At 37.7% G+C, this 20,296-nt stretch overlaps 1 protein-coding gene across 5 annotated transcripts in view; it reads right to left on the minus strand.

Moving 5' to 3' along the window:
* The window catches only part of LOC129514524 (WD repeat-containing protein 7), a 353,352-nt gene that overhangs the window by 51,603 nt on the left and 281,453 nt on the right, over window positions 1-20,296 (minus strand). For all 5 annotated transcript variants that reach the window (XM_055333148.1, XM_055333146.1, XM_055333147.1 and 2 more), the window contains one exon: window positions 16,552-16,651. In XM_055333148.1, the coding sequence (XP_055189123.1) occupies window positions 16,552-16,651 (100 nt within the window). The remainder of the gene's footprint in view (window positions 1-16,551; window positions 16,652-20,296) is intronic.

Raw genomic sequence — 20,296 nt, forward strand, 5'->3', positions numbered from 1 at the left:
CCTACTCTGTCTTCCAGTGTGGCTGCTCAGCAGCAGTCTGAAGCAGGCGCCCCTGTCAGCTGAGGTGGGACTGAAGAGGGACAGAGTGAGGTAATCTAGGGTGACCCTCTCCTTCTGGTGCAATGAAGGGAAAGGCTCTTGGCTTCAGACAGGACAGAACAGAACCAGACCTCTTGAGGCCTATCCTGTACTATTACATCCCAGCTCACTATTCCTACAGGTATAAAAGGACAAGTTGATTCTTTGAGTAACTTTATATTAGTCTACTTAGTTTTAAAATGTTTCCTTTAAGAGTTTTACTCCTTAATTTTTTTTTCAAAATTTTATTTATTTATTTAAGTAAACTCTACGTCCAACATAGGGCTCAAACTCATGACCCCAAGATCAAGAAGAGTCACATGCTCTACTGACTGAGCCAGCCAGGTGACTCAAGAGTTCTATTCTTAAACCAAGACTAAAGTCTCTTTCAAGTTCAGAAACTCAAAACTTTAAAGATGACTATCAATCAACCTAACTACTACCATTTACTGAGCACTTAAAATGTAATAGTCATGACAGTAAATATCTTATATATGTTAGCTCAACTAATCTTCAAGAAGGCCTAAAATTACTCCCATTTTACAGGTGCTCAGGGAAGAGGACAGCTTTTGCTATTCTCAGGGACGAATTTCAATTAGTCACTCGTGATTATTCCATTCTTTTTGCCAACAATAGGTTGCAAAATGTGATGTAATTCTGGTCAATTGAGACACTGAGAACAATGCTTTCTCAGATGGTGTATTTGGTTTAAAAACTTCTCCTTCCTGTCTCTGGATGGATCCTGTACATCAGAGGCTATACCTTGTCATGGTGGTCCAGCCTGAGACCAACTACTAAAGGCAGCAAAACAGAGAGATGGACAGACGGCTCCCCAACCATACTACTGAGTCACTCACTTTACCAGCTACCTCTGGATGTCTTGTTATACAAAATAATAAATTTCTTCAACTTAAGACTCTTTTGTAGCCTCTATTACTTTGTAAATGAAATATCCTATTAAACCTTTCCATTGATTTCACAATTCTTTTTAAAATTCCTCTCTATGCCTAACCTAAATCGTTTGTTCTTTAAGATTTTAAAGTAATCTCCACACCCAACGTGAGACGTGAACCCATAACTCCAAGAGCAAGAGTTGCACACTCTACCAACTAAGCCAGCTAGATGCCCCCTAAATCTTTCTTTTTATGTGACTAACTTCTCTACTGGTTTATACATAGCCCGCCCCCACTCAATTTTTTTTTCATAAAATATTGTTTTTACTTTTTCATTATGGCATCACTTTACATTTTAATTTAGTATATACATCTGAGATACTAAATTTTGAGGCTTATCAGAGTCTACTTGTTCTCTATTATGCTTTCTACCTCTTTTCTTCACTCAGCCACCACAGATTCCTTCTGAGTCACATCAACTGTTGTCTGGACCACCATCACCAAAGCCTCACAGAGCAAACTTTCCTCAATTCATCCTCTGTAGCCCTGACCTTCTAAAATGGAAGATCTGATCCTGTTGCTTCCCTGCTAAGACTCCTCAAATGGTCTCTGAATGTACCACTACACATTCAGCACAGTACTGATTTATGCACTCCAAAAACTTTTAAATTCATCACTAGCACTGAAAGACTAGGAAGCTTAAAAACAAAAACCCAGATTTTCAGCAATTTTGAAAAGTCAGATTAGGCAACACCATGTCTGTAGTTCCATGTGGCATCGGCTGGCAGGATCTGAGCTGTGCTGACCCCACTACAAGGAGTGCATGCTGTCCAGTCGGCCACAACCCCCTGGACTCCCCAGGTCCATCCCTGCCTCTCCAGTTGGACACAAACTCCGCAGGCTTCCTAGTTTCATCCCTGACACTCAAGGACAGTAGCATGCTGCATTTTACTAAAGGCTTAAGCTGCTGGTTTTTAGAGAGCAGTGTTAAAAAGATAAACATTTCTTGGAAGGTGTTACCAAAAATGGAAAAATGACAGATAAACCAAGAGGGTATACCTTGTTCTATTAATTAATTCATGCCACCTGCTTCATCCATGTAGGTGTCTGAGTTTGTCTCTGCTGACCTATGAGACAGACTATGAAACAATCCATCTAGGAAAGGCCTACCATGATCTTGCCCCTCCTAACCACTGGCTTTCTCTCTCTTCTCTTCTCACTTCCACACTCCTTTGCAACCTCTGCTCCCAGCAGAGCCAAACCCTAACAGTTTCTGGAATGCACTATAAGCTAAGTGATACCTCTATGCCTTTGTGGATGCTTCATCCTCTCTCTGATGAGACTCAGCTCAAATGTAACCCTCTTTATGAACCTTTTCCTGTTCTTGTCTCTTACCTCCACAGGATTCACCCTTTCCTACCTTGTGGCTGTCACGCTCCATTGTGGCACCGAAACACTTTATGGCACTCATTTGTTTCATCTTTGTCACCCCTGCTGGATTGCAAATACCTAGCCCACATAAGTGGTCATGTAAATACTTCTGGGCACCATGCAACACAATCTCTCTTAGCAGACTTTGATTTTACTGACACTGGGTGTTAACCAATGCTCTCTACTCCCTCTGTAAGGCATCCTGGCTGATGCCCACCACCTGAGGAATGCCAGTGGCTAACAGGCCCACTCACTACTGCCCCCACCAGGTGAGCACTCTGACCTAGACAGAGTTAACCAAAGCCATGCTGGCTGTGTTTGTCAATGTGAATATGTACTTGAATTAAATATCAAATGAAATTATTAAATAAGAGCAGGAAGATGGCTTCAGAAAGACATATATATATACACACACTCGTGGAATTAGGTGTGAGACAAGTGTACAAGACTGGGCAAAATGTAAATATCTAGGATTATACTCTGAGCCTGCTTTGTATATATCTTTAATTTCCCAATGCACTTAAACAGAAGATGGTGCAGTTTAGGAAGAAAAATGTTCTACAACTATAATCAATGGACCAATTATAGAAAGGCAGGCCCTGGTCTCACATCAAGAGATGAAAAATAAAATTATTTTGATAGGATATAAATTAAAATGAAATGATTAAGATACATATCATCTTACATGATGCCACACTTGAGCAACATTTTTGAGTGAGCAATTTCTGGGGCTGACTGTACCAGATCCAGGTGCTTTTATGATGCCTCCTTCCACCTCTTCCTCCACCAGATGTGAACTCCATGAGGAGTTCTATTTAGGATAGGAGTTACCAAATTTTGACAGCAAACTCATTTAAATCATCAACATCTCTTTAAAACCTATCATGAGCTATAGACTCATGTCCTCATTATATGTGTTTTAGAGTACTTATGAATCACATTTATTGAATGACTACTATATGCCAGCCCTGATTCGAAGTACCTTTTATATCAAGAGTGGATATAAAGACTACAAGGCAGTGAATCCAGAACAAATTCAATATACTGTGACTCTCCTAACATTTTCTAATTTTATAGACTAATATACATGGGATTTCTAAATATATGAACGCACTCATACATATACACGTGTACTTTCATTTATTTTTAATGAGTAGAGAGGAAAAAGAGAATGGCTAGGAAGGAAACTGAATGGCATTTAGAAGTGTATATAAAATGTGAATTTTGAAAATCAAAATAAATTTTAGTCTACCTAATGCTTTTGGCAAGGATGTTGAAATGCTTGTAGTAACTGATGGGTCTGTAAACAGTAATGTCCTCTGACTCATGTATTTCCAATTACAGTTATTGCCAAATTGGTGAAAAAATCTTGACTACCACCATTACAAAGTAAAACACAAATGCAAGAAATATGCAATGAGTAATAGAGTAGATAAAAAACAGAAAGATACGCAGTCAGTTCAAAATATTCTTTAAAAATGTTTAAACTTTCAGAATAAATGATGGTCTGATTTCAAGCACTGTTCTAGATATCTGTTTCTCTTCCTAGAAATTCCTTTCTAAAAAGCATTTCACTTTCAAAGCAGGAAGCTTGTTAGGTAATTCTTCAACACAGTGTCAGGAAGCCATTGTCTTCCCCAACCATTCATCTTATTATCACCCCTGATGCCATATTTCTGGTTGGTGCTCCAGAATGTCATAGGAAGCACCTGCCATAAAACCAGCTGCTGAAAAGAGCAGGAGGAAAATACCTAAAATGTCACAGTCTGACTAAGTACTGTGGTCAATTCTCACTGCAATTTTTGCAATCACCACATAAGTGCCCTTGATGTATAAGCGTTATAGACTTCTGCTCAGTGAAAACTGTGCCTGAAGCTTCAAAACTCTGCCTTAAAGAAACATCAATCTTACTGTCCACCAGATCCCTAAGGTCCATTGCTCCTTCTAACTACAAGTAAAACCTTTGTTATTTTTAGAGAGAAGAACACATTGTTTTCCAAACTTCTATTAATATAGGTGTGTTTGCTGACATTTCTGTTGAATCTTGAATATTAGCTTTCTTTTGATATATAGTAGCCTCAGAGTGCTTGCCAGAATTAAATGTATTCTAGAAAATTAAATTGGTTTATGTTTATTAGAGTGCTTTAAATCTCATGCTGAAAACATTTTCATATCTTACCAAGCCAGTAGTATTTTTCCTAAAAATATTATTTATGGAAAATGCCAGCATTCAGTTGTTTAACACTCTGCTAACACCCTGTAACTTTATTTACAAAATTTGTTACTTAGAATTTAATAAGTCACAGATAAGAGGTGTCCCTATGTATCTATTGGAATAACTGTTTTTCATCTAAGATTTGTGCAATTCCAGGTGTTATGCTAATTTGAAAACTGCTATAAATGAACCATTCACGTATGCCCAGGAAAACAGCTGTTAGTTTTGGGTAAAGATTCTTCCCCTATGCTTTCTGGCTCCTCTGCCCTTTGCAGATGTTAAACCTTCTGCCTGGCATAACATCCCTTGCCCTTCTCCTTCTTTGCCTAACTCTTAATTACTGATGGCTCAGTTCAGATGTCTTCCCTTAGAGAACCCTTGCAGACCATAGTCCCTGGACTCTAGGCAAGTCTGGGCTAGTGCGTCTCCTGTGTTCTCTCACAGCGTTGTAGAACGCGCTGCTGGCAAAGGATGATCACAGTATTTCAACCACCAGTTTATGTCTTGTTTTCCATACCCGATTATAAATTCCTTGAGTGTAGGAACAGTTCATATTTATTTTTTAATGTCCTGTATATAATATGGTGTCTGGAACAGAGAAGACCCATCATAAAATTTTTTAATTTTTATTTTTCTATGTTTAAAAAAAAGAAAATTACTCCTGAATAAATAAATAGACAGTCTGTTGCATAAGATGACAAATACAGGAGGCAAAATAGACCAACTGTGGGGTTTTGCTTTTTATGAGAATAACTGCTGTTCAAGAGTCATTCTGTTATTCACAGGAATGCTAGGGAGGGTTTGAAGAAACATAAACTGTGGGGAAATGGTCTTAGAGCATTCTGGCAATCAAATGCACAAATCTTCTGATCTAGCACTGTACAACCAGGAATTTATCCCCCAAATCAGATAGGCATAACAAGTTACATAAAATCAGGCTATTCAACGTGACACTATTATGGTGAGAGGTGGCGGGGGGGGGGGTCTTCAGTGTGGATTGATAGAAGACTGGTTAATGAATTGTCCTACTTTCCTACTTCTGTGTTTCAGAATACTATGTAGTCTTCCAAACAGTTTAAAACAGCCCTTCGCATTTAATATGTACAAGGTGGTGGAGTCCTGAACTTTATCCCTACTCCTTGCCTGCTTTTCTCCCCGTTGTTAGGGCATCAAAATCCATCTGAATCACCCCTGAAATCTCTCTCTCACTACCACCTCCCCCTTAACTGTCCCACACACTGCATCTACATCTGAACAATCATCAAGACCCGTTGGCTCTCCGTCATCTGTCCGCTTTTCTCTGTCTCTACTGCAACAATCCTAGTTGCAGTTCAGCAGCAAGCAGTTTTTTAAAAATAAAAACGGGTCAAACCAATTCTGATTTTTAGACTCTATCCTACAGAGAAAAAAAAGAACTGGTATATAAAGACATATATTCCAAGATGTTTACCACAGCCTTGTTTGTAAGAAGGTAAAGCTGGATTCAACCTGAATATTTCATCAAGAGAAAAATAGTTTTATAAAGTAGCTTATGTGTTATAAGGAACATGCTAGATTAATGGTTTTTAACTGGGAGGGGTAGCTGGAATACGCAATTAAGATTTTAACTCTTATGGTGGTGTGTTTGTTAGGATTCCAACGTTGTGAAATAAAGCACAAAAGCCTTCCAAGACCAACAAATAAAAAATAATTTGAAAAACCAGACCATATAATTTCCCTGCTGAAAATTCGTTAACGGCATCCCATCACACTCGAATAAAATCTGAGATCCCCACCATGGCCTTCTGGATCAGACCCTTGCCTTCCTATCCAGCTCCACCTCAAACCTATCTTCTGCTTGCTCACAAAATCAGTGCCCTCTGCATTTACCTTTTTTCTGTTTCCCAAACTTTTCAGGGACATTCCAACCTTACTCTTTGTACCACCAGCTCCCCACAGCATCCTTCTTCTAGATGGTGGCGCAGTCTGAGGTTAAGTGCCGTGCCCTCAGTGTGTTCACCCCTGAGCGCTCAAAGCAGCTATCCAGTCATTCCCCTGTATTTTCCTACCACCACCTGACATTTCCTTGTTTAGTTTGTGTCCTCTCACTAGGACAGAAGCTCTTTGAGGACAAAATCCATGCCTGTTTTATTTGCAGCTCCTAGTAGGCATTCATCACATACTTGCCATTATTGAATGAGACAGATGGACTCACAGGAAGAGATAATACATTGCTAGTAAAAATACAAACATGTTGTAGAAGACAATTCTACTGAGGAAGAGGGAGGGGATAGAATTATTTGTATATTACAAAAACATGACTCAAAGGATTTGCAACAAACAGCTAAATAGGCATTAACTCTAAGGGACAGGTAACGGTGGACTTTAACTTTCCACTTTAAATATTTTGTTACCATTTGAGGTTATGTTTAAAATGAGCACGAATTACATTTATAATCAAAGGAAGCAATCAATATAATTCATTTTGGGAAAAAATGGAATGCCAAAGAAAGAAGCAGGTAGGCTTCCTCCTTCACCAGCTGCTCCATATTTTCCTCTTCTCTTGTTCTCATGTAAATGCTAATCATTCAAACATTATATCTAGACTTCTCATAGGGAGGATGGAAATCACACAAATTACTCAATTCTGACTGGCTAGGCATCAGTAAATCATTACTGTCAAAGATGACAAAACACTTCTGTCAGAAAACAGTAACAACAACACAACTGTTACAGGAAGCTTCCTGTTGACAAGAAGAAGAAAATGAACTGGGCACTGACCATAGCTGCCAGATCCAGAGATGAAGCAGAATAAAAAATTTTAGACCAAATCCACACCTAATAAAAATCAAGTAACAAACCTTAAGATGTTAACTACAGTTTTCTTTGGATAATAAAAGTAGCCACCTACCTATGCAACATAAAAAGGGCTTCTAATTTACATAAAAAGTTCATAAATAAACTAGACTGAATTTCAATAGATAAGTAATGAAGGGATAAGTAATACATGATATGCAAATGAGGGAGGATGAGAACACTCACAACTATTCCAGTTGAAATCAAGAGATACTACAAAAAATTATGCTACCTAATACATGGGAAACTGAAAATAAGAATAATAATAAAAGGGTTGAGTTATTGATTTAATCTTTTATATTTTAAAAAGGAGAAGAAAACAGAAGTAGAAAATTACATAGTAATAAAGTGGTTTTTTCTTTTTTTACGATTTTATTTACTTATTCATGAGAGACACAGAGAGAGGCAGAGACACAGGCAGAGGGAGAAGCAGGCTCCCTGAGGGGAGCCCAATGCGAGACTCATCCTGGGACCCCACGATCACGACCTGAGCAGAAGGCAGTCACTCAACCACTGAGCCACCCAGGTGTTCCAGTAATAAAGTTCTTTAAAAAAATCCAGTGGTGGTTAATATAAGACTAAATATATGCAAACAGGTGGGCCAAAAACTCAGACATGCTAGCAGCTGAGAATATGATATTACTTTACACAGAAAGATTCCAATATAGTAGCAACACTAAATGTAACATTTGTGATGATTTCAAAAAAAATCACTGAAGGGAAAAAGAACAGATTAAAGGTACAAAAAATTAGGATAAAAAAAGAATATAACTAGATGAGGACAGATCAGTATGTATAATCTTGAAATCTCTTAATTACTTGGTTTGATACTCTATTCATTCTACTTATAAGATTAATCAAGTAGTCTGGAAATAAGAGCAGCAAAGAAAATCGTAAGAAAGAAATTGTGATAGATCTACCTGGTATGAAGGTTAACATATAACAGCAAGAGTGAACAGAATGAGGTTTACTGATTTTGTCTAATTTAACCAGTGCCTAAATAATCACCATGATGTCTAAGAGTTTTCAACCCTTACTATAGGCTGACATTTGCTTTATATTTATTCTTTTAATCTTTACAACATAATGTTATGAGAGTTATTGAGCCTGTTTTATAGATGAATAAACTAAAGCATCAAGAATTTAAGGTCCTTGCTCAGGCCACAAGGCTAATAAGGGCTGAGCAAGGATTCAAAACCAAGTCATTCGGGTTCTGGAATCTGGTCTAATACTGCCTTTTCTAATAAGTAAGAGAAAATATATAACTTGGTAATTAATTTTAATATCAAATATGGTATGTTGCAAATACTATCAAAGAAATAAGCATAATTTATCTGAGCCAGATACATGGGTCCAAGTGAAGAATTTGAGAGGGCCATAGAACTGACAGTGGGTGTAAGGTAACCAAACGAAGGTCAAAGGAGAATTAATTCAAAGAAAAATAAGTTTCAATAGAATTGTTAATGAAAATAGGGCCAATTTTCATTATTTTAATGTGGATTATCCTCAGCATTTTTGTTAATCAGGAGTGCTTCCCCTACAAGTATAGCAACTGTATATATTCAGTGAAGTCAGACATTTCAATATAATCTAAAGACGAATGTAATTGGAAAGGGGCCTTTCTTGAAATCTTCACTGTGTTTGCAACAAATCATCCAACAGATATTTCTGAATGCTTCCTATGTGTACACTGGGAGAGGACCATGATAGGGACAAGAGAGGATAGTATTATTGAATAAAATGGAGCTCAGAGGAGGAGAGGATTATGTATGATGATCAAAGCCAGAATCTCAAAGTCCCTGAAACATAGGTCCAGGGCCAAATTTAGGTTGTTAGTAGAGGACAAGGCAGATTTCAGGTACATTGTTAAAGAAAGTTGACTGAACTGTGATTGGGTATAGATGGGTAAAGGACAAGGAGTAAGAATTGTGGTATCAAAAAAAAAAAAAAAAGAATTGTGATGTCATTTTTGCACCATTAACTGAAAAAGGTAGGTTAGGAAAAAGACACTGGTAGAATGTAAGCTTAGATTTTCTAAATCACTGAATTTGAAATAATGACAGGATAGTGAAATGTAAATGTCTAGGAGATAAAAGCCTTAAGGCTGGAGTTTAGGCTGAGCCCAGGGCTATAGGCCTGATTTGTCTCACTGGCTAAGAGGAATAAACAGGATCAATTATAATGTATGGATTCTTAGTCAAAGTCGGGAAAAAGAACAGATGAGTGAAGGAACTTGTGCTCTGGACAGCACAGTAGTAAGAATTAACATTAGGATACCCCAAGAAATTAAGAAAACCATCTAAGGTTACAGTAAAATGAAAAATCAAGACAAGTGATAGAACTATGGAAGTTAAGAGAAGACAAAATTTGAGAAGAAAGACCCCTTGCTAGTAGTGTGGCCAGAGAATTCTAGTGATGTCTGTATGTGGGATTTCAGTTGCTCTGTGAAAGTGGAAGCTAGAATGTGTGGGGCAGAGGGGGGGCTACAGACCACTTGTTCAATATGTACAACAGTAAGAGAAAGGACAGGAGCAAAATGGTAGCAACAGAAAGGATTATGAAATGCATTTTTAAAAAGGAGCCAGTAAAGATGGATTTACCATGAAGATGTGTGCATGTGTGCGTGTGTGTCTCTCTCTCTACATACACACACACACACACACACACACACACACAATCCCCCAGGCCTCTGATTTTTTTTTTCTTAAATAGAAGTTCCCCAAATTATGTATGCTCCAAGCCCCAAGACCTGGAAGCCTAATGAATGAAGCAGAGATATATGCTCCCCACAAGCTAAAGTTTAGTTTTCAAAATTACTTTGCTCTTGAGGACAAATGGGAACAAGAAAGGAAGGGAGCTGGATAGGAAAACAATGAAGCAATTTTCCTTATATTCCATATTCGTTTTATTGCACTTATTCAGGCTTTCTCGTTAGTTTATTAGAAGCCTAGCAGATGTCAGTACCTAACACCACAGCGGAAGAATGAAGGGAAGCCAGGCTGGACGATGATAAAACAAATCAAGGTATAAAGACTGGTAAAAGTGGAACAAAGTTCACAGTTGTTTTCACTTCAATACCATTGAATTAGCAAAAGAGCAGTGTTCAGGAGATAAGGATAAAATAAGTGGATGAAGCACCCTGTGGCCTTCTTCCCTGGGTTTAGATGGGGCCCAGGCTGTAGACCTGATTTGCACCCCATGCTCAGAGGGAATAGTTGGGGTATAATTATAAGGTGACATCTGAAGTTCAATGCATCTATCCCACATAGAGTAAGGACCAGAGTAAGGCCAGAGGAACTCAACATGCAGGCTCATTACTTTTTATAGCATTAAGCTGGATGATGGGTCACACATCAGCATTCCAGAATTTACCTTCTGCTCTAGAATGGATTACAGCTAGACTTCAGTTGTCACAGTACTATGAATACAATCAATCTTTGCTTCTATTTTTTTCTTTCATTATCTGGCCTATGGCAGGCTTGGTCATGGTCCACTACAGAAATATAGGTACCTTTAATGACTCATAAGAAAGAGGTTCTCCATGCTATTTCTGAAAAGATATAAGATATCCCTTAGAAACAACAACTTGACAAGGTGTTTCTGGCAAATCAAAGTATAGCTATGCCCAAAATTACACATATATTTTTGACATAATTAAGGTAATACTTTGTTTTCATTTACCATGTTATATAATGTTCATTAAACGTTTTACTCCAAAGACCTCCAAAGAGGTGTTTTATTTGATCAACATGTATTTTTTTAGACTTTCTTTTATTTATTTATTTATTTATTTATTTATTTATTTATTTATTCATTCATTCATTCATTCATTCATTCATTCATTCATTCATTTATTTATTTATGATAGTCATAGAGGGGGGGGGCAGAGACACAGGCAGAGGGAGAAGCAGGCTCCATACACCAGGAGCCTGACGTGGGATTCGATCCTGGGTCTCCAGGATCACGCCCTGGGCCAAAGGCAGGCGCCAAACCGCTGCGCCACCCAGGGATCCCGATCAACATGTATTGTATTATGCATCCAACCATGTTCTAGGCACTAAAACAAAAATTTTTAAAGGAACTTACTTAAAATTTTCAATAATAAAGTCCTTTTAAATAATTTAAGACCTAGGCAAGACTTCTGCTACACTTTTTGTCATACATCACTGTGTTTTTTGGAGCACTATGAAAAAGTAAGTATCCAGATTTACCAAAGTGGATCAGATACCTCCAAGGGACACAGTACAAACTTCAAGAGGAAAACTAGCTAACATGAGCCCAAGAGAATCATGCACAGAGCTAGCAGTTAATCTATTACAAAGAATGTGTTTCAAAAAGATTGGAAAATCAGTGAGACATAATATCAAGTCTGCCAAACCAAAGGCAAATATTGCTAGAGGGAGGATTTTCATTGCTGATTGAACCACACACAAACCTGTAGCTATAAGGATTCATGGAACTTAATTAACCTGCTTATCAAGAACACTGCCTACCAACAAAATTTAAGTACTTCACAGGGAGTTACTTTTCTTTTTTTTTTTTTTAATTAAGCAAAATGTGAGTTAGGTATATTCTTAAATTGCTGGCAGTTGCTGGGTAAAAGAGAAGTCAGAGGCACAGCTGGATTTTTAACTACTGAGCTGCATCAAAGTTCTGATTTCCATAATTAGAGTCAGCCCAATACCACGGGCAAGAGCTGCCTTTAGGAAGGAAATCTACATGGCCCAAGGCAGCCCTGCTTAACTTGTCCCCCAAAGTGCTCCCCACTGAGGACCGTGAACTAGCCCCAGAGGCTACAAACACCCTGGTGTCTCAAGGGTGACCTTACACATTCTCTAAAATTAATGTAACTCAATTGCAATGTGATGTTTTTCCAAGTTTGTTTGAATGTAACAACAACCAGGGCTTACTGAAGACTGTTCAGCAGGCACTGTGCTAAGAATTTCACATCAATTATCTTATTTACTTCACAAGCAAGAACTGGCATTAATTCTATCTCCATTTACAGTAGGGAAACCAGCTCAGACAGGTTGAGAAACTTCTCCAAGGTTATGAAATCCACAATCGGTGGAGATGGGATGCAAGCACACAGTTTCTAATTTGTCTTCTCAGATACATTACGCTGCAATGTTTTTTGTTTAAAGATTTTATTTGAGGGATCCCTGGGTGGCACAGCAGTTTGGCGCCTGCCTTTGGCCCAGGGCGCGATCCTGGAGACCCCGGATCGAATCCCACGTCGGGCTCCCGGTGCATGGAGCCTGCCTCTCCCTCTGCCTGTGTCTCTGCCTCTCTCTCTCTCTGTGTGACTATCATAAATAAATAAAAATTAAAAAAAAATACCTCTGCATTCTTTAAAAAAAAATAAATAAAGATTTTATTTGAGACAGAAAGAGAGCGCGTCATAGAGATGGCACAAGCAGGGTGGAGGGGCAGAGGGAGAGGGAGAAGCAGACTCCTCATTGAGCAGGGAGCCCGATGTGGGGCTCGATCCCAGAACCCTGAGATCATGACCTGAGCCGAAGGCAGATCAACTAACTCAGCCACTCAGGCACCCTCACTGCAGTGTTTTAAGGGACTTTGCAGTTAAATTTGCTGACTCTTCCTCCTCGGTGAGGTAAGGCATGGGTCAGCAAACTTTTTCTGTAAAGGGACATAGTAAATATTTTTGCCTTTGCAGACCATGTACTGTCTGTGATGGCTACAACGACTCAATCCTGCCTTATCAGTGTGACAGCACCACACGCAATCCCGCTATTGTAGTGTGACAATACCACGCACAGCCCTCAAAGCAATGAGTATGGTTGTGTTCCAGTAGAACTTCATTTGCTGAAACGGGCGGCAGGCAGACCTGGGTAAGAGTTTGCAAATGCTCAAGTAATATTCATGTTCTGGGCAGATATGCGTATTTATCCTGTGGCTTTGTATAATCCCCCACTATGATTGGGAATAACAAGTAGAAATAAAATGGATTTAAAAAAATTTTAAAAGCAGCAGCCAATGCCAAAAAGTAAGGGAAAGGGAATTAGTATTTATACTCTATCCTTTATCAACCAATCTGGTAACAACAGCAGGGAATCTACATGCCCTCCCTCTACTCCTTCAGTCAAGGGTTCTCTGCTTCCCCTGGGACCGTGGATATTCTCAGCCTCTGGCATCCTGGACAGGCCACAGCATATTTTCCCATCAGCTGTGGCTCTCTCTTATGGTGGTTGTCTTTCCACCTAATTCGAACTCTAGCCCCTAGAGTCCAGTGAATTTACTAATTATCCTCTCTACATGTTTTATGTCCTCTGTGTCTTTGCTCATGCTAGGAAAACACTCTGTTAACTGATTCCAATAGCTGATTCAGGAAATGTATGACTGCATTCCCAGTTCAAAATTCCTAGTCCTTGGATTCACCTGTAACACATCATTTCTGTGCTCACTTCGGCAGCACATATAATAAGACATTATTCCTGAACGCGCCAATTATACTATGTATTCTGTTTCAGCTGTTGACTTGCTTATTTCAAATACTACAACAGTGACCCTCCCCCCCAAAAAAAAAGAGTTAAGAGAATCCCCGGAGTGTCATTGTCACTAAATATAACTGGAAACTGGCAAAAGTAGTTAAGACTGAGTTTAGAGATTTAGCTTCATTTTCTTGTTCTGAATGATTAGAATAAAAGGTAACCTTTCATAAAGAGCTGGAAGGTCAAAGATATTTAATCACATAACGATAACGGTAATTTGGGATATCAAAATCAAGAAGCTGAAGTAGAAAAAAAACATGGGGCACTAAAATGTCTAAATGTACTAAAATGATGTACAGAAAGTAAAACGGAATATGAATGACATTACAAATTCCTGTTAAGAATGAATGCCTTTGATTAATAAGTGTCTCAATAATTTAATTAAAAAGAATAGAATATTCAAATTATTATGTTTCTTGCATGTTCCCAAGACCTTCATTGAGAACACTTAGGAGGAAGAAAACTGTCAAGAACATATAGTTCAGGACAGGTCCTTAATCCTTAACTGCTTTTCTTCCTTCACTCGGATTGCTTACTGTGTCTTGTCCAATAACAGAGTCTTCTGATTCCTGTATTTCAGTTTTAAAGAAGCTTGAAAAAGTCCCTGTGTTGTTTTTTTTAAATGTCTTTACCTTGTAGATGTTTGTGATTTATTTCTCTCAAGTCTGCTAGTAATAATATACTCCAATTTTTTTGTATATATTTTTATTGGAGTTTGATATGCCAACATATAGCATAACACCCAGTGCTCATCCCGTCAAGTGTCCCCCTCAGTGCCCATCACCTTTACTCCAATTTTTAAAAACAGTCTTACTAAAATAGATTCTGGAAATGCTATCTGAAGAATCTGTCTCTCTTGAGAGAGAATCTTATAAATAACATGGATCTTAGTTTTTAAACAAGTATGTAGAGTGATTTCACTGTTCCAAGTCAGAGTTCAGAGTAAAAAAAAAAAAAAAAAATACAGCCACTGAGGAGGAGTTACGTCTTAAAAAAATTCACAGAAACAAAATTCAACACTTACACAAGTAAGGCAAATGGTGATCCTCTACGCACTCACAAGAAATGTGCATTTACACATTAAAGACAGAGTAGGTCTGCGTAAAGAAACGTGTTTAATATTCCAACAGTACTGCCTAAGCTTGTCTGACCCCTGAGATTTTTACCCCCAACATCTGTTACTAGCTCTGAGAACTACTGTTTTCACAGAAAGCAGCCAGGGAAGCTTTTGGAGAATTAACAGCTTATTATACTTAAGGGGCTGTTTAAAATTTTAGCTATGTCCTTATGATTTCTTCATATTCTTTCTGATACAACTGAATATATACTTATCTAATACAGTCAAAACATAATTCCTAATGTGGTTGAATAGATCAGCATTAATAAATGCTGTAAGGAAACCTAAGAAGTTATGGCTTGGAACTATTTATCAATGGATACCATAAATTCACCATGATCACAGGGGAGCTTAGTCCTGGTTTTGCCATTTGTTTACAGTATGACCTCTGGGATAAAGAGATTTCATGTCTCGGAGTTTTGATTCACGTATATCTAAAGTGGGGCCAGACTTGCCCTGTCTAACCAACTGGTACATTCTGAGAATCAAGTGGTCAATCTGAAAATCAAAATCAAGAACAATTCTTCATAAATAATAAAGTGTTACAAAAACATAAAAAGAGTTATAACAGTAGGATGCCTAGGTGGCTCAGTGACTTGAGCAGCTGCCTTCAGCTCAGGTCATGAACCCAGGGTGCCCAGATCGAGCTCCATGTCGGGCTCCCTGCTCAGCAGAGAGCCTGCTTCTCCCTCTGCCTCTCACCCTGCTCGTGGCTTTCTCTCTCAAATAAATTTTAAAAGAATCTTAAAAAAAAAAAAAGTTATAAAAGTATAAAAATAATACATGATTTCATTAGTTTCTTTTTTATACAAGCATGCTAAATGCTGTTATTTTCTTCTCTTGAACTCTGGCTAGAATGCTTAGAATTGCCAAATCCCTCATTTTACTTAGAAAATTAATTTTTGATTAGTCATCAATCATAATAATGTTATCATCAAACTTTTTTTCAGAAAATGTATGGCAGGGGTGCCTGGGTGGCTCAGTCAGTTAAGCATCTGCCTTGGGCTCAAGGCATGATCCCAGGGTCATGGGATCGAGCCCCATGTCGGGCTCCCTGCTCAGTGAGGAGCCTGCTTCTCTCTCTCCCTCTGCCCCCCCCCCCCCGCTTGTGCGCTCTGTCTCAAATAAATAAATAAAATCTCAAAAAAAAAAAAAAAAAGAAAATACACAGCAAAAATAGGAGAATCAGAAAAAACTGTTTAAAAGAAGAGATTTATTGCAAAGTAGTTGGTGAGCAGAACCACCTTTCTCTGGGTTCTATTATGAACCCATCTGTGGCTGCCCTTCGATGCCAGTGAATAAAGACAGTAGGGCTCTATATTCTTTGAGTCCGTCATTAAACTATTGATCCCTTTAGCATTATCCATAATGTTCCAGCAGCTCAGCATGTCAACTGGTGAAGTGCTAGTCTCTCACTCCTTTCAATAACTTCCACACTTTATGGAGAGGAAGTCACAATGATTTATTTACCTGACATTTTCCAGTCCGGATGTCGTACAGGGCCACTGAACCATGGCGAGCTCCAACTGCTATTCTGTGATTCCGCTCATAATAGCTGACCATGTAGAACCTGAATTGAACATTTTAACAACAACAAAAACAAAACAAAACAAAAAACCCAGGTGAGATGACCTGCACATGGAAGTGGATACAATATATTTCAAAGATGGAAGTCAGCTCTATATTTTTAAATAAATATTTCTAGAATTAATACATTGAGATTTTTCAAAACTGTTTCATTTTAGTAACTCTTAAAATCAACTGAAAGAAAAATGATGCAGAATACCACTTTGGCCTGTTAATAATTATTTTCAGTAGAAAACAACTTCATCACTACAAACACTTTTGAATTTTCAAGCAAGAAATACAGTCAAATACAAAAAAGATTTAATATGAAAACTCAGTTTTACTTAGTATTATGCAAATGCTTCTATTTGAACAGAATGGAAAAGAAGAAAAGGCTTACGTATTTAACCTACTTATGTTCTCACATTATATTATAGTATTAAGGAGTGAAACATACTTTCTAGCAGAACAATCATAAAAAAGCTACATTAATGTTATGCTTAAGTTCATATCAATAATTTATCTAAAAGAAAAAAGTTATCTGGCAAATTCCATAGATTTTTCACATTCACCAGTTTAAACAATAGCTGTGACTATCAGTAGTATAAGTAAGGACATTTGGTTTTTATTTGGCAATACATGTAAAGAAAACTTAGGATGATTCGAAGGTTTTAAGAGGTTGATTTATTTTTATTTCTTTTTTTCCTAAGTTAATTTGCATGAATAGATTGGGTATCTGAATTCCTGATGTATATTTTGCCATAATGATTTCATGGTCACATGATTAAAGCCTGGGAAGATATGAATAAACATTATTAGAGGTGTAAATAAGGTATGATTTTATATCCCCAAAGAATTTTGAATATATCTTCCCATTATCTAGTGCTATTGTCTCTGTGTGAGTTGCCCAGATGCACAAGTGGCCTACCCTAAATATTTACAAGGATATTACATCAACTCTACCACATGTTCCTTGCTTTTTTCTTTGAGGTGTGCTGTACTACCAACCTAACTTTTCTGTTGTTATCTTTATTTTTTTATTTTATCTTTTTACAGATGGAAAGGGGAGATGACAGCAAGAAAATATTTCTCTAATGCCTTCTTGAGTTGGCGTAAAAAAAACTACTAGGTCATATGACAACATTTCTGAAATTCTGATAAGAGAGGCTGAGAGAGAGAGAGACAAGAGGTTTGAATGTGTGCAGTTGGAACCCAGAGACACTGTGATAAAGCCATCTGGGCATGAGATGACATTATGACATTCATACACATTTCATAAATCTGGAAAATGAAATAATTCAGTTTCAAAACTTTTTGTTACTTATTAGCAAGTGGTGGATTCAATAATACTTCTATCCTGTCCCTAAGCCTTACCCATCAGTGCAACGCCTTTCCCTTCAGTGAAAGATTAATGCTTGTTTAGTCACATGAGAGACACTAATGTAGGAATGTTCTGTTAGTTTTGCTGTGCTCAGGCATGGGATGTCTCTTTGTATGCTGGTTTGAGGGCAGGAAAAGTTACTAAAGGCTCCTGACACGTATGAAACTTCCCCACTATTAAGTGGTTAGTAAAAGTTTGATTTCTTTAAGCTTTTCCTGTCTGAATCATCATATTACTCTATCTCAATAGAGAAGGTAGGGATCAGCATTCAAAATCCAATGTTCCTATACTTGAAAATAAAAAATGATCTAGAAGAGTTGAAACTTTTACTATTTTGTTATTCAATAATTATAGTGGTTTAAGTATTGGGCATCACTATATATCTACACCTACATCTATACACACATATACACACGCAATTTATTCCTAATTGTAGTTGCATGGAACATAATACTGAACAAATGCTTTAATAAATATTCTGTTCATATTAATAGCCACAGGAAAATAAAACTTCCAGAAGTATGTATTTTTAAAATCTGTTATTGAACTTTGCACAGATGTAGCAGTGATGTTGCCTTAATCTTTCTGCAAAACCTATTATTACCTGTCAAAATAATCCTCTTCAAAACACATCTGTGGTAAAATATATTTAATGTGGACAAAATTTACTTAAACTAGAATCTTAAAACTTTTTGTAATACTGGCCATATTCTGTGCTCTGGATATCAACCTCATCCTTCTATATCATCTATAAACACTGTAATTTATGAAAGAAAAAAAGATCGAATCTATTCTTGGTATCAAATCTTTAGTTTTCCTGAAAGGACCATAGGCCTGCATTTATCATTCTTTGCAATTTACTGCTAGAGTAATACTTCTAAACAAGATCTTAAACAATTCTGGGCAGTGAAGGTCTTATGGTGTATTTTTATCTTTGGATTTCTTGTCAGACTTTTTATTCCTTTAGCAGTGTCTCTTTCAACAGAAGAAATCCGTGGTATGAAAAAAAAATTAAACAAAAAAAAAAAAAAAAAAGAAATCCGTGGTATGTATGCAGTCACAAGTATCCACTCTGGGGAGACTGGCTGCAGTGAGCCTACCTCTGCCAAGGGTTTCCAGAACTCACCGTACCCCTAAACTACTCCTAGAACTAGTTCTCCATTGAGGGATTGTCAAGACCAAAGATAGTGAGATATGCATTATTTGCCTCTACCCCCAAAGGTATCAATGGATCAAAGAGGAAGATTCACTACAGTTTTAAAGATTTTTTTTGGGGGGGGGGTGTTCTCAGAGTAAAGACTGATGTGCGCTGAGTCTTCTGAAATGGTATTTCAGTCCCCAGTTCACTATGTTGATAACATGTCACTTGGGCAGCTTTCTTGGGTAACAACCTGGCAAGAATCCTTTCATTATATTCAAATCAAAACAAGGATCTCCTCTACTTGGCATAACACAAGGAGACTGCTAAGTTAGAGAGAACACTACCACCAAAGTGTGTGGAAGAAGAATAAACTGGAACTGAGTCATGCTACAAAATAGATTTCTTACTGGGGTTGGGGTGGTCATCATCCAAGAAATTTAGTCAGATCCCACACTTTCATTACTACCCACAGGCAGCCAGGGTGATCCTCTTCAACCATAAATCAAATCACCTTTCTCTTAGGTTCACAGCCATCCTTCAAGACCCTACATATGATGATGTAGCCCCATTTCTCACACTTCATCTTCTCTCCTCCTGCTCACTCTGCTTTAGTCATATCGATCTCCTTGTACTTTCTCCAATATGCCAAGAATGTTTCTACTTTGGAGCGTCAACACTTGCTGTTTTCTCTGCCTAAAAACCTCATCTGCCGGCTATCTCCATGGCTCATACTCTCACTTCATTTAGGTCTCTGTTCCAAAGTGATTTTGACAAAGGAGATCTTCGTGGGCCATCTTATCCAATACAACAGTCCTTCCCCATTATTCTATAGCCTATTATCCTTTTTTCCTTATTGTACTCAATCATCTCTGATATTAAACAATATTTTGTTTATAGCATATTTCTCTCTACCAGAGACTATCTTTTGTTGAATGTATGAGAACATAAATGTGGTCCAAGTGAGCAGTAAAAAGTAATGCAGTAAGAAGTTCAAACACTATGCCTATCCTTCAGTGGCTAGTGTATAAACCATGCTAAACATATTGATTTTTAAGACCAATGAATATTTTATAGGATCTAAAATAATAATTGAGATGAGGAAAGGAAACAAAAACTGTCCAAAACAG

Source organism: Nyctereutes procyonoides, unplaced genomic scaffold, assembly GCF_905146905.1.
Source record: "Nyctereutes procyonoides isolate TBG_1078 unplaced genomic scaffold, NYPRO_anot_genome, whole genome shotgun sequence".
NCBI lineage: Eukaryota > Metazoa > Chordata > Mammalia > Carnivora > Canidae > Nyctereutes > Nyctereutes procyonoides.